The sequence below is a fragment of the Squalius cephalus genome, assembly GCF_949319135.1.
Source record: "Squalius cephalus genome assembly, chromosome: 8".
Taxonomy (NCBI): domain Eukaryota; kingdom Metazoa; phylum Chordata; class Actinopteri; order Cypriniformes; family Leuciscidae; genus Squalius; species Squalius cephalus.
The window spans coordinates 41,622,511-41,637,744 of NC_137129.1; the positions used below are offsets into that span (position 1 = coordinate 41,622,511).

The window sequence follows — 15,234 nt, forward strand, 5'->3', positions numbered from 1 at the left end:
AGATTCATTTTCCTTCAGAAGGAGAGAAGCTCTTCAGAGAGAATCAGTCGCTGAAGCACCGGAGGCTTTTTCTGCTACTAGAGACAAACGAAGCTGTTTATCGCTCAAACCCAGAGCCGCTCGCAGAGCTACACACATCAACGCGAGGTTAAAAGCTCAAACCTTCAGAGGAAGCTACAACAAAACAACACAAAAACAACAACATAGCACAACACAACACAACACAACACAACTGATGATTCTAATGGAACTTTGGAATTCTGGAACTGGAATTCAAAATTCTCTCTGGATTCTCACATCACATGCAGAGTGTTAAAGAGACACTGAGACATTCATCATCTTAACACACACATCAAAACACACACACACCTTTAATGGCACATGAGTAATTAATTCAGGAGGGAACTGAGAGTCGAAATACACCTACTGTGTCTTTCAAACCTTGTGAAGATATGATACACAAATTCACTGAATAGGGATGCACTGAAATTTGGGCTAACGAAGATTTCCAGCCAAAACAGCCATTATCGTTTTTGGGCCGAAATCAGTGAACACACACACATTAATCAGCGCTTCTCCGATGGCACGCTTTGACTGTGTTGAGCGTCTATCAGTGAATGAGAAATGAAGCCCATCTCATTTAATCGCTCAATCAATGTTTTGACCAGTCAATAACTCTGATAGTGTCACTTAACAATACATTTACCTCAAGAAAGCTATTCAATGTCCATAAACTCATTAAAATAACTCTAGAGAAGAGCTTTGCTAAATATATGCACTGTATTAGATATTCATTATATTTTTATTTAACCTGTTGATGTCTTCATTATTTAATGTATGTTTGAATAAATCTGTCGTGAAAACAAGTTATAACAGTTTATTGTTTATATTTAACCAACAAACAGTAGAGTAGAAACAAAGTTGTTATTAAAAACTGCTTTATGTGCAATTTAAATGTTTACAACTTTTGTGTTAACTTTTTGAGTGTTGATTATTAAATAAGTTCGAATAATTAATTGATTTTTAATTTTCGGTTTTGGTTTTCGGCCCAGATTCTTCATTTCGGTGCATCCCTGCTAAATAATTTAGAACTCATAAATCACATTTAAAGCTCATATGCTCCTGAAATACCTGAAATCTTTTTTGTTGGTATGAAACCAATTAGACTATAATGGAAAAAAGTATATAAATCTTTATCTTCTAATGTCCATGTTTGAAACAGTATATAGAGTATATATGGAGTTCAGCATTTTAATCAGCTTGACTGTCTTATAGCGGTGCACTCTCTGCTCAGATCCCAAAAACTGCTGAATAATACAACAAATTCATAAAGCACTCAGCAAAACACTCAGCAAAAATGAAAAAAAAAATAGGAATAATGTAATAAATATTTATAATTTCACCAAATAATATGCACTGGATTATGCAGGGACAGAGTGTGCAGTTTTGAAGGAGAACGCCGTTAAGCCAAAACAACAAACAAACAAACAGAGTCGAGCTGAGCTGTCAATCACGAAGATCTCACCAGGGTCACATGATCTGAAATATAAAAACACTGCGATGTGCGACGGGCTTTAGACTACAGTGTGTTCTGCCTTTAACTGACCATTTTATGAGTGTGTCCTAAAAGAGCTGCTGGGATTCAGACGTTTCTATAATGTCGTAATTAATCTTTAGCTCATAGGTTAAATTCACCTGTTCTGTGATGAAACCTCAATTATGAAGTTCACTAGAGAAAAGTAAAGCGCTTTCAGGCTTATTCTATCAATCAGGACAAGCATGCAATAAATACTTCAGCAATCATATACAAAAACAAGTGTGTCTTTTACATTGTGACCTGATTTACTTCACTAATCTACGGTTTGGACTGAATCCAGCACTCGGTGGATTACAGCCTGAAACGATGGAGGAAATCCATATGTGTGTGTGTGTTATCGAGGAGAACAGACCACAGCGGTGTTTCACAGAAACTTAATCAATACTGGTTAACTCTCTATGTGTGTGTGGCCGAGCAGCGGAAGGAAAACAAACCACAGGATCACACACGTTCTCCATCCGGCATCCACGTCTCGTTCTGACTCATACCCTGAAGTCTCCGTTTTGCAGAGATGGACTGAAAATGAACTCATAAAACTTTCTGCCAGATTCTGGAAGATGAATTCTTCAATCAGTGGAACAAGAAGAAGTGGTGCTGGTCCATCAAGAGTCACTCTCAATCTGTCTGTCTATAAAGCCTATAAAAACTTTAGTTATAGTCTTCATGTATTTTACTACACTTCAGCGTGTGGTTCTTATTAAAGGTGCAGTGTGTAATTATTAGCAGCATCTAGTGGTGAGCTTGCGAATTGCAACCAACAGAAGTTACGCTGGCCGACAGGAAGTGATGTCATGGTCTGAGACAGCAGAGAGTAGCCAGTTCAGCAATGAGGTTTCTTTACAAAGATAAAGTAAGAAATTATATTTACGTAATTATTCAGTATAGCGATATGTTATTGTGAATATTATTGTTACTTGTTCATCATTGTGTCAGTGTTTTATTCACTTCTTTGCATGAAGAACAACATAGTGACGAAACGCATTTGTCCGCTCAGGGCCACTGTAGAAACATGTCGATGTAAGCGGACCCGCGGTGTGTGTAGAGATAAATCGCTCATTCTAAGATAATAAAAACATAACGGTTCATTATGTAAGGTCTTTATACACCACTGAAAACATAGTTATGAATATGATATTGCATTTCTGTCAGCAGATCTTCCTAAATTTTACACAATACACCGTTAAGTGGAGGTAATTTTCCATTTTCCAGAACTGCAACCGTCTCCAGAAGTGCAAAATACCAGAATCTCTTCTGGAGAATCCATCGGTTGCAGTTCTGGAAAATGGAGGCGCTGTGACTGATTTCACCTTAATTCTTAATTCTTTTGCAGTTAACGTGTGTCTTTTCTTCTCCACCTGTTTGTCTGACCCAAAGGTCATGCCTTAAGTCATTTCTAGTATTGCATTAGTATTGCATCCTTCTCATGGGCATTTAATAATTTTTAAAGAGTTAAATCTCTTTTTTGGCTTTTTTTATCTGTAAAATAACACGTGCCTAATAATTATCCACACCTCAATAGCCTATAAGGCGTTTTTCATTTCCAGCCTTCATGAACAATTATATATCACTTATAAATGATAATGTATCTATATAGTCAGCTCACAGATGCTGTCTATGTAGTCAGCTCACAGATGCTGTCTAGGTAGTAATCTCACAGATGCTGTCTAGGTAGTCAGCTCACAGATACTGTGTAGTCAGCTCACAGATGCTGTCTAGGTAGTCAGCTCACAGATGCTGTCTATGTAGTCAGCTCACAGATGCTGTCTATGTAGTCAGCTCACAGATACTGTCTAGGTAGTAATCTCACAGATGCTGTCTAGGTAGTCAGCTCACAGATACTGTGTAGTCAGCTCACAGATGCTGTCTAGGTAGTCAGCTCACAGATGCTGTCTATGTAATCAGTTCACAGATGCTGTCTATGTAGTCAGCTCACAGATGCTGTCTATGTAGTCAGCTCACAGATGCTGTCTAGGTAGTAATCTCACAGATGCTGTCTAGGTAGTCAGCTCACAGATACTGTGTAGTCAGCTCACAGATGCTGTCTAGGTAGTCAGCTCACAGATGCTGTCTATGTAGTCAGCTCACAGATACTGTCTATGTAGTCAGCTCACAGATGATGTCTAAGTAGTCAGCTCACAGATACTGTGTAGTCAGCTCACAGATGCTGTCTATGTAGTCAGCTCACAGATACTGTGTAGTCAGCTCACAGATACTGTGTAGTCAGCTCACAGATGCTGTCTATGTAGTCAGCTCACAGATACTGTGTAGTCAGCTCACAGATACTGTGTAGTCAGCTCACAGAAGCTGTCTATGTAGTCAGCTCACAGATACTGTGTAGTCAGCTCACAGAAGCTGTCTAAGTAGTCAGCTCACAGATACTGTCTATGTAGTCAGCTCACAGATACTGTCTATGTAGTCAGCTCACAGATACTGTCTATGTAGTCAGCTCACAGATGCTGTCTATGTAATCAGCTCACAGATGTTGTCTAAGTAGTCAGCTCACAGATGCTATCTAGGTATTCAGCTCACAGATGCTGTCTATGTAGTCAGCTCACAGATGCTGTCTAGGTATTCAGCTCACAGATGCTGTCTATGTAGTCAGCTCACAGATGCTGTCTATGTAATCAGCTCACAGATGCTGTCTATGTAGTCAGCTCACAGATGCTGTCTAGGTATTCAGCTCACAGATGCTGTCTATGTAGTCAGCTCACAGATGCTGTCTAGGTATTCAGCTCACAGATGCTGTCTATGTAATCAGTTCACAGATGCTGTCTATGTAGTCAGCTCACAGATGCTGTCTATGTAGTCAGCTCACAGATGCTGTCTAGGTAGTAATCTCACAGATGCTGTCTAGGTAGTCAGCTCACAGATACTGTGTAGTCAGCTCACAGATGCTGTCTAGGTAGTCAGCTCACAGATGCTGTCTATGTAATCAGCTCACAGATACTGTCTATGTAGTCAGCTCACAGATGATGTCTAAGTAGTCAGCTCACAGATACTGTGTAGTCAGCTCACAGATGCTATCTATGTAGTCAGCTCACAGATACTGTGTAGTCAGCTCACAGATACTGTGTAGTCAGCTCACAGATGCTGTCTATGTAGTCAGCTCACAGATACTGTGTAGTCAGCTCACAGATACTGTGTAGTCAGCTCACAGAAGCTGTCTATGTAGTCAGCTCACAGATACTGTGTAGTCAGCTCACAGAAGCTGTCTAAGTAGTCAGCTCACAGATGCTGTCTATGTAGTCAGCTCACAGATGCTGTCTATGTAGTCAGCTCACAGATGCTGTCTAGGTATTCAGCTCACAGATGCTGTCTATGTAATCAGTTCACAGATGCTGTCTATGTAATCAGTTCACAGATGCTGTCTATGTAGTCAGCTCACAGATGCTGTCTAGGTATTCAGCTCACAGATGCTGTCTATGTAGTCAGCTCACAGATGCTGTATATGTAGTCAGCTCACAGATGCTGTCTAGGTATTCAGCTCACAGATACTGTCTATGTAGTCAGCTCAGATGCTGTCTATGTAGTCAGCTCACAGATGCTGTCTATGTAATCAGCTCACAGATGCTGTCTAACTAGTCAGCTCACAGATGCTGTCTAGGTATTCAGCTCACAGATACTGTCTATGTAGTCAGCTCACAGATGCTGTCTATGTAATCAGCTCACAGATGCTGTCTATGTAATCAGCTCACAGATGCTGTCTATGTAATCAGCTCACAGATGCTGTCTAGTCAGCTCACAGATACTGTCTAACTAGTCAGCTCACAGATACTGTATAAGTAGTCGGCTCACAGATGCTGTCTATGTAGTCAGCTCACAGATACTGTCTAAGTAGTCGGCTCACAGATGCTGTCTATGTAGTCAGCTCAGATGCTGTCTATGTAATCAGCTCACAGATGCTGTCTATGTAGTCAGCTCACAGATACTGTCTAAGTAGTCGGCTCACAGATGCTGTCTATGTAGTCAGCTCACAGATGCTGTCTATGTAGTCAGCTCAGATGCTGTCTATGTAATCAGCTCACAGATACTGTCTAAGTAGTCGGCTCACAGATGCTGTCTATGTAGTCAGCTCAGATGCTGTCTAGGTATTCAGCTCACAGATGCTGTCTAAGTAGTCAGCTCACAGATGCTGTCTAGGTATTCAGCTCACAGATACTGTCTATGTAGTCAGCTCACAGATGCTGTCTATGTAGTCAGCTCACAGATGCTGTCTATGTAATCAGCTCACAGATGCTGTCTAACTAGTCAGCTCACAGATGCTGTCTAGGTATTCAGCTCACAGATACTGTCTATGTAGTCGGCTCACAGATGCTGTCTATGTAGTCAGCTCAGATGCTGTCTATGTAATCAGCTCACAGATGCTGTCTATGTAATCAGCTCACAGATGCTGTCTAGTCAGCTCACAGATACTGTCTAACTAGTCAGCTCACAGATACTGTATAAGTAGTCGGCTCACAGATGCTGTCTATGTAGTCAGCTCACAGATACTGTCTAAGTAGTCGGCTCACAGATGCTGTCTATGTAGTCAGCTCAGATGCTGTCTATGTAATCAGCTCACAGATGCTGTCTATGTAGTCAGCTCACAGATACTGTCTAAGTAGTCGGCTCACAGATGCTGTCTATGTAGTCAGCTCACAGATGCTGTCTATGTAGTCAGCTCAGATGCTGTCTATGTAATCAGCTCACAGATACTGTCTAAGTAGTCGGCTCACAGATGCTGTCTATGTAGTCAGCTCAGATGCTGTCTAGGTATTCAGCTCACAGATGCTGTCTAAGTAGTCAGCTCACAGATGCTGTCTATGTAGTCAGCTCACAGATGCTGTCTATGTAATCAGCTCACAGATGCTGTCTAAGTAGTCAGCTCACAGATGCTGTCTAAGTAGTCATCTCACAGATGCTGTTTAACTAGTCAGCTCACAGATGCTGTCTAGGTAGTCAGCTCACAGATGCTGTCTAAGTAGTCAGCTCACAGATGCTGTCTATGCAGTCAGCTCACAGATGCTGTCTATGTAATCAGCTCACAGATGCTGTCTAAGTAGTCAGCTCACAGATGCTGTCTAAGTAGTCATCTCACAGATGCTGTTTAACTAGTCAGCTCACAGATGCTGTCTATGTAATCAGCTCACAGATGCTGTCTAAGTAGTCAGCTCACAGATGCTGTCTATGTAGTCATCTCACAGATGCTGTCTAAGTAGTCAGCTCACAGACACAACAGCTAACGTTACAACAGATCAAACACAGGATGACTTTCACAGTTATCGAGAGTTTGAAGAGTGGGTTTGAAGTAAAGAGCGCGCTAATATCTGACAGGACGGAATAAAGTTCCTCACCACGGATCAAACTCATGAATGAGGCTCTCGAAGCGGATCACGGCGAACAGTCTGGAGCTGAATCCACACACACACGCCAGGAGAAGGATGGAGAAAGACAGCAGAGACTGACATCCAGCCGATAATCCGCCTTTTCTTTCACCTCCTCCACCCGCGGTCCTGGAGCGGCTGATCCCGGGCGGAGAGCCGCCGGTACCGGCTGACGATCTGCGATGAAGCTCCGTCATATTCGGGAAGGATGAGAGTCTGTTTATTCCCTGATATAAACAAATGAATCGGTTCGACCGAGGGATCTCACGTCATCGTCAGCCGTCGGTTCTGATCCGCGTCAGTGATGTCCAATTCCAGAATGAATCGTTCATTTGAAACGGTTCTTTGCAGTGATTCAGTTGACCGACTCGCGTTTCCCTCAAAAATCTAATTTACCAAGTCCGTTTACTCCTAAATCAGAGCCGTTGAAATACATTAATCTTATTTAACGGCTCTGTCCAAAATAACGTCGAGATCATAATAATTGTTGACACTGTGAAACCATTCTAAATTAATATGGGAATATGTATTGAAGCTTATTGAATCTTTCCATTATTTTTATTTCTGTGGTTTTATTTAATAGGCAATGTTGTTACGTTAGCTTTATTGTAGTAACAACTGTATTAATTAGACAATTTTAGAAATAACTATACCATGATGATTTTTGAAATGGTAGTAAAACACTCGGAAGTTAATGGAACCCCCTTATCCAGTCTTAATGGAAACCCCTTATCCAGTCTTGGACGCTTTGTCCCTTGATAAAGGGCTTTGTATTGGGAGCTTTGAATTTCGCTTTGACTGACTTTTCCGGACATGTTTTTTGCCGGTAGCCTATGGCAAAATTCCTACAGAAAAGTCAAAATGTCAGAAATACATATTATTATTCAATTCATGGTTCTGTGCCACAATCATGTCAATCAAATTGTAAACATTGTTTGGAATTTTTAGATCATTTTCTTTAAGTAGGTCCTTTTCTCTGTGTTGATGCATTAGTTGGATCGGAAAATTATCAGTATTTGTATGATGGGAAGTCTTCATTTCCAGTAGGCTAATCAGTCGATTTTTTTTTTTTTTTTTTATAGTGCTTTTTACAATACACGTTGTTTCACAGCAGCTTTACATTTATATTTATAATATTGTAATATTGTCATGCCTTAGATCTGGGTGATAAAATAATTCACATTTTGCAATGATATAAACAATCAATCTGTTAAGATTTGCTATATAATATACATTGTAAGTATACTGTATGCAGCTGAAGCTGTATATACTTATATATCAAACTTTTTATAGAGAGCTGTTCGATAATATAGTTTACCGGATTTAACAAAACTTTTCAGCAAAATTGTAGGCTACTGCAACAGAACACTGACTTCCGTAAAGACTCGATGAAAAGGTTATTTAGATCGTTCATTAAAAGGAACCGATTCGCTGGAATGAATTGGATTTTTAAACAAATCTACAAACCATTCTCATTCGTGACTGACAAATTCATCCTCCACCAACATGTATAATAAAATAAACCAGTATACGTATAGTTTATAGTTAAGGCTGCTGTTTTTTTGTCCTGTCAGCTGAAAGGGAATAAAAACTCAGAGCTGTAATTAATATAAATGGAGGTGACTCAAGTCCCTTCTGTTGAACCGAATAATGAAAATGAATCACTTTATTTTGACAAGACCAACACAATGCTGAAGATAAAGATGGATCATCAGCTTATGCTCTGATATTTGCCTGACCTGTGAACATCTTTCAAACTAGAATTTAGGCCTACAGTATGTCAGTACAAGTGTAACTCCCAACTGAACAGTACTAAGACAAGGCAAGTTTATTTAGCACATTTCATACACTATGGCAATTCAAAGTGCTTTACATAGAAAGGAATAAAAATAATCACAAAATAAAAGCAAGGAAAACTAAAACAGTTCTTTAGAAAGGAATTAAAATTTAACACTATGTCAATTCAAAGTGCTTTGCATAGAAAATAAGCACAAAATAAAAGCAAGGTTAAATTAAAACAGTTATATAAGGGATTCATTAAATAAAATACAGTGTAATCAGTCGGAGTACCAAAGGGTTAGGTTTTATCCAAAGAAATATGATGGGAATAAATGGGAATATTGTGCATAACCATCCAAAAACAAAAGACATAAATTAGTCAATTAACCATTCAGAAACGCCCCGTTGAATTCTACATGTTGTCACTTCTTCTCGAGTCACTCCATCATTGTCCGACTCCACTTCGAACATATAAGGCTGGGCACCGCTACTGACAGTTTCTGATATTTTCAGTGCGTGAGGTTGTCCTGTTTTGTTGTTTCCGGTTAGCCTGGAAATCCAGAAGTAAATCTGAAAGATTAATGGTCTGGCATCGACTAATGACAATCGGCCAGCTCGAGGGGCGGCACCAAGCATGCATTTGAAAATCACACTGCACGCAATTGGATAACACTACGACCAATCACAACAAGCCCCATACACTAGCGGAGCTAACTGGTAGACTCTAGACTATTAGACTTTTGCCGTATCTGGTCTGCAAAAAAGCAAAAACGCCCTTCTTGCAACGGAACGATTCGAGCGCCGTCTTCTGTTCCTCTTTTAGATAAAAAGCCAAGTCTAACTCATTCACTGTAGCGGCCAAAGCCGTAGAGCCCTGCAAGCCCGTCGGGGCCCGATGGGGCCCAACAGGCTAAGCCCATTCGGGCCGGGCTCGGGCCGTTTTTTTTTTTTACAGATCGGGCTCGGGTCGGGCTCGGGCTCGGGCTCGGGCTTATTTTAGCTTCTCTCCTCATTGTGTATATAATTAACGTGCAGCAGAGCACACGTCACGAAGTGTGTATGAAATATTGTTATATTGATTATATTATAAATATTATACATCACCTAAGAAAGTAACACAAACGCAACACGCATACACGAACGCACGCGCGTCACTCACGTGCATTAAACAGGTGACACTTCAGTTACTGAAAAGCAAAGAAAGGTAGGCCGTTTATTTACTTATTTTTGCGGTTTGATCCCGTAGCACTATATTCTCCCTTCATGTTTATGCTTCTGTGTAATGGACGGTTTGTCCAATATTTTTGGGCATGATGTTTCAGGCCTATAATAAAAGTTTACCTCTTAGTAGCGTGTGACGTGTGTGTGTTTGCGTGTGTAGCAGAGACAGTGCGCATCAGAGAGCGCGCGATGTGTGTGTGTTTGCGTGTGTAGCAGAGACAGCGCGCATCAGAGAGCGCGCAACGTGTGTTTGCGTGTGTAGCAGAGACAGCGCGCGTCAGAGAGAGAGAGAGAGCGCGTCAAAGAGCGCGCGCATCAGAGAGAGCTTAAAAGTGATTGATGTTGGTCTCGGGTCGGGTCGGGTTCGGGCTGAAAAAATTGCAGGCGTTGTCGGGCTGGGGTCGGGTAGGGCTTGAACACCACGGGCCAGGGCCGGGCTAGGGCTGGAGTTTTTGGCCTGTGCAGGGCTCTACAAAGCCGTTTCAAACAACTGGTGTTCATCCATAGCCATCTTGCAATGTTTACTAATGACTTCGACGTCACAGCGCTGTCGTCATCTCGCCTCTGGCCCGCCTATATCAGATAACCTGATGTGATTGGTGCAGCTCGGATCGAGGGGCATATTTAATGAGCATCATTACTCGACGCCAGAGTAACTCGCTGAGCAAATTCAACTTGTGCTCTCGCGAGAACTCTGGATTTCCAGGGTAGTTTCCGGTATGCAGGAGCTCTTCGTGAAAAAGGGCGGGGAGCACCAGCTCATTTGCATTTAAGTGGACAAAAACTGCACATTTTTGCTCACTCCCAAAAAGTAGCAATTTTAACATGGTATAATAAATGATCTGTGGGGTATTTTGAGCTGAAACTTCACATAAACACTCTGGAGACATCAGAGACTTATTTCACTTATTTTACCTTTTTATCTTGTAAAAAGGGGCATAATAGGTCACCTTTAACAGAAATAAAACATAAAATGTCAAAACAAGGGGAAAATCAAGTGTTCAAATAAACAAGGGATCTTGTGTCCTCATCGTACCAAGGAATTGTGAAGGCGGGGCAGTTACGAGTTAAGGGACGGGGTCTGGCAGCCGAACACGCTTCTCTCTCTCTCTCTTATCTTATCTTATGTTATCTTATCTGGTCTGTGGTGCTCCGGCACAGTAACTCGTCTTCTCTAGGCCACAGAAAATGAGGGAAACAGCGCCTGGCATCCTAGCTTGTCAGCGGCGTCACATGCTTCTCCCTTCCTGGACCCACGAGGACACCATCGTGCGGGGAAAGAGACTTCATTATCTTCAGATGTGCCTCATCACGCGGGCCAGTCCTCATTTACAACGCCCCATCTCTCTCACACACCCACTCCAGTCGTGAACCTGGCAAAGGGCAGAGATTTAAGGGACAGGTGCTGATAATAAGGGCAGGCAGCCGTTCCATCACAAGTGTCATATTAAAGCTTCTGAAGTCATCCGGTTGGTTTAATATCATCTTTAAAACACACACACACACACACACGAGTCAGTAGTCGTCATACAGTAAGAGATATGAAATGAATATAGAGCAGAATATGAGAAATGTGTGAGTTTGATTTCAGACTAAATCTGAGCACAGTTTGAGACGCTGCTGAGACTCTAGTGGAGCTTCATGTCAGATTACTGGGATTCGTTTTTAAAAGCTAATGAAAAATATTAGGAGTGTAACAATACCCTCATGTCACGATTCGATACATATCATGATACTGAACTCACGATAAGATATTATTGCGACACTACAAGACATATGATAAAATGTTCTGTTGATTAAAATGCTAAATTTGATATTACATTGTGTGAATGAACAGGCTTGGACTTGATGCTGGAAACCCAAAGCACAGGACAATAGAGACGCCAGAATAACAATATTCATGATTCTGAAGATGAACATACTGAATTATTTTAGATGAATATGCTTGAACTCTCTCACTGACTAGATATATTTAAAATAAAGTAGGCCACTTTTTACTGGTAACATCAGACATCTGGCATTATCAGGACACACAAATATTCCCCCATTGCATTATTATACATTATATTCAACATTATATAGTAGTTTAATGTAGTTCTGACAACTTGAATTATTTTCTCACACAGTAATATTTATTTTGACTGAACTGCACAATAAATATTGTCACTATCCACGACACATATTGTTGCTTTTTTTATTGTGATATTGTTACACCCCTATTAAGTATTCTTACTAAAATAGAGGTGTCACAGATTAGAAATGGCTGAAGGAATAAAAATTGGTTGGATAATCTAAATCTTATAGTTTGTGTCTGACAAATACAATTCAAATACGGAAAATGTACAGTCAAACTGTCCCACTCTAGTTCACCCATTTCAAAAATGTCTTTAAAACAAGGATATTTAATAACAACAGATTTAAAACAACAATAATCATGTTGAATATTTAGAACTCACCGTTTGTAGATTCGCCAACAAATGAGAAGTAAAACTACAGCTAGAACTGAAGCTACTGCTCCTGGTATACTGATCCTGCCAATGCGACTTAGAGATTCTGTCTCGTGCTCAAAACATTTTCCATCTGCAGAATGAAGATATATATATATAACCAGTATACATGTCTTTTTATCAACATTATCATCTGTTGAACTGAATCGATGAACTTTAACTGTATTTGTTTGTGACCAGAAACATGAATCTATTTCAGCATCATCATGTTCTCCTGATACTATATGACTGATGCAGAACCACCATTACTGTATAAAAATCATTCATATTCACTCAAGACTGTATTTATGATCATATTTACCCCATTTTACAGTAACTGGTTCTGTCAGACGACTGTGAATGACATGACAGTCATAAGATCCTTCATGGTTGGTGTCGATCTTCACACTGATTCTCATCTGAAAGGTTTCATCAGCATTTGGTCTGATTTCAGATGTTTGATCCTCAACAATGTATTTGTTCGATCTAATGTTCATCTCAACATCTCTGGGGTAGAAACCAGTGGCCAGACAGCTCAGAACCAGTTTACTTTCATCATCAGGAGATTTCCTTGCAGAGAAATGAACATCTGGAGAACCTGGAGCAGAAAGAAACATAAAATTATAATGAAATTATATGCACAGAAATTGATTTTGTCTCAATGGTTTCTGTGTGGTGAAAAAAATCTTTTTTTTTTTTTTGTGTGTTCCACACAAGGGAAACAACAATTTAGGTTAATAAAATATTATGACAAGGTGAATTATCAACACACTCACACACACACACACACACACACACACACACACACACACAAAACACGCACACACACACAAAGACAGGTGTAATTTAAGTGATCTGATCAGAACTTACACTTTTCTGTCTTGTGAAACTTTGAGATCCAGTCAGAGCAGGTCTTGAGGAAATGTTTGATGACTTGGTTTCGTTCTGTTTGACGATCCCAATTTATTTTGGTTTCTTTGGCTTTGGGGTTTTTATCAATCCACTGCATAGTGTCAGGATTAAAGGCTATAAAATCCTCTCCATCAAATCCATATTCATCAAAGACGATAGGATTTGTTACTGATTCATTAGGAAGTTTCTCCAGTTCACAGCCAATTATTCTCTGAAGAACATGAAGCTCTACAATCACAGAACAACACTCATGAGAAACATATGCAGAATGTATATAAGCCTATGCAGTTTCATAACATGAAAATAAATCATTAATCTCACCAGAACACAGTGAGTCTGTGCAGTCTGACAGCATCTTCAGCTGATGTATGGACCAGTCTCTAGAATCAGGAGGATCTTTAGGAGTGTTTGTCCAGTCATACACAGTCCGACCGTCTCTGACCCAGACTTGTTCTTCATTACTGAAGTGTTTAATCTGTCTGCCATTAGCAATACCCACAGCACTGAACTCTGTGAATGTGTTTGCTTTGGTCAGGACTGTAAACACGTAGTAGAGGAAGTGTTTCTCTGAGGAACATAAAACACAAACTATATGAGACAACACAAAAGCGCGCGCTCCTGCCACATGTCAAACGATAGGCGGCAAATGGTTGTTAAAACTACCTTAAACTACTGAAAACAAACTTTACTATAAAATATACTATAAAATGTATCTTAATTCACATTCAACTTTACAATAACTATTTCAAAATTGTCTAGTATGTTTGTGGCTGCAATATGATGGTCGAGATTTTTGCCGTCGACCGTTGACTGAAACTAATAAACCGTGTTCTTACCTTGCAGCGCATCGCTAAGAAAAATGTGAAGCCATAAACATATAAGAAAAAATATTCCTTTAAAAGACAGCATATCGATCATATGTGTCCTTTATATTTCAGACGAGCTCCTTGAACACATCTACATTAAAGTGAAAGTTTATCTCGTCTCTTCCGTGTTGTATCAGCTCACTGTCGCCCCTCACTGGCTGCTACATGGAATTACACTTTCGTTTTCATTCCTGACATCAATCGTTGAGGAAAAGTCCTCCTGTAAAAAAATATTTAAATTCGTTGTTAACAGTATAATCTTTTTACAATTCTCTTAAACTGTGAACATACAATAAAACATTCTGTCACGGTCCAAACAGGACAATCAATCAATAAGTTAATGTATAAATAAATCTCTTACTCCATTAAATATGTAGGCCTATGTGACTTCTATTTTACATGCTGTTGTGGTCTGAGATGTGGACCTCAATCTGACCACATCTGCATGACGGAGAGAAAGAAACAACAGAGAAATCTCAGCCAAAATGATTTACTGCTCTTTTGATGCATGAAATATTGACAGATGTGCTTTTACGTGAGTTTCCTGCAGTGGTCAGTGCTTTACTCAAGGATGCATATGTGTTGTCTAGGTCTGTAATTTCCTTCATTTCAGCTAAGAAGGACTGAAAAGTGATCAGCAGCAGCTTCATTCATCACATTTGGAAACAAAAGTGAACTCAGTGGGATTCTCCAGCGGTGGGTCTCTCTTTTGGGAATCTCTCAAACAGACAGGGAATCACTGATCATTCAGTCTGAGATCTGCACAGATTAAGTGTGAGAAAAGTCCCTTTAAAACAAGTCATTTCATCTTTGAAACGGGCATGCAAGTGCAGCTCCTATCTCTTTAAATTGGGAAACATCAAATTCTCCAAAACTGTTCGCCAAGCTTACGATTATATTTCTTAAGCTTACGACTTTATATATAAAGTCTTTGGTGTTAGTTAATAAATTATGCATGAAAGACAAAAAACTTCTCAACATAAAGTTTTGTTCTTTTAAACTCTCTGAAA

General features: G+C 40.0%; 2 protein-coding genes across 4 annotated transcripts in view; both read right to left on the minus strand.

Moving 5' to 3' along the window:
• The window catches only part of LOC307163373 (dolichyl-diphosphooligosaccharide--protein glycosyltransferase subunit STT3B-like), a 31,012-nt gene extending 23,700 nt beyond the window's left edge, over positions 1 to 7,312 (minus strand). Inside the window, exon 1 of the mRNA XM_079879399.1 lies at positions 6,931 to 7,312. Coding sequence (XP_079735525.1) covers positions 6,931 to 7,157 — 227 coding nt within the window. The 5' untranslated portion in view covers positions 7,158 to 7,312. The remainder of the gene's footprint in view (positions 1 to 6,930) is intronic.
• Positions 7,313 to 8,600: 1,288 nt separating this feature from the next.
• On the minus strand, positions 8,601 to 14,438 carry LOC307163706 (zinc-alpha-2-glycoprotein-like). 3 transcript variants are annotated; one of them, XM_079879911.1, is made up of 6 exons: positions 14,195 to 14,438; positions 13,680 to 13,925; positions 13,317 to 13,586; positions 12,769 to 13,044; positions 12,417 to 12,540; positions 8,601 to 9,289 (listed from the first exon to the last, which is right to left on the minus strand). In XM_079879911.1, the coding sequence occupies exons 1-6, from the start codon at positions 14,274 to 14,276 to the stop codon at positions 9,115 to 9,117; spliced, it is 1,173 nt and encodes a 390-aa protein (XP_079736037.1). In that variant the 5' UTR covers positions 14,277 to 14,438; the 3' UTR covers positions 8,601 to 9,114. The 3 variants fall into 3 exon arrangements, with proteins under 3 accessions (XP_079736037.1, XP_079736038.1, XP_079736039.1); XM_079879912.1 differs by having other exon boundaries at positions 8,602 to 11,333; XM_079879913.1 differs by having other exon boundaries at positions 8,602 to 11,445.
• Positions 14,439 to 15,234: the final 796 nt, after the last annotated feature.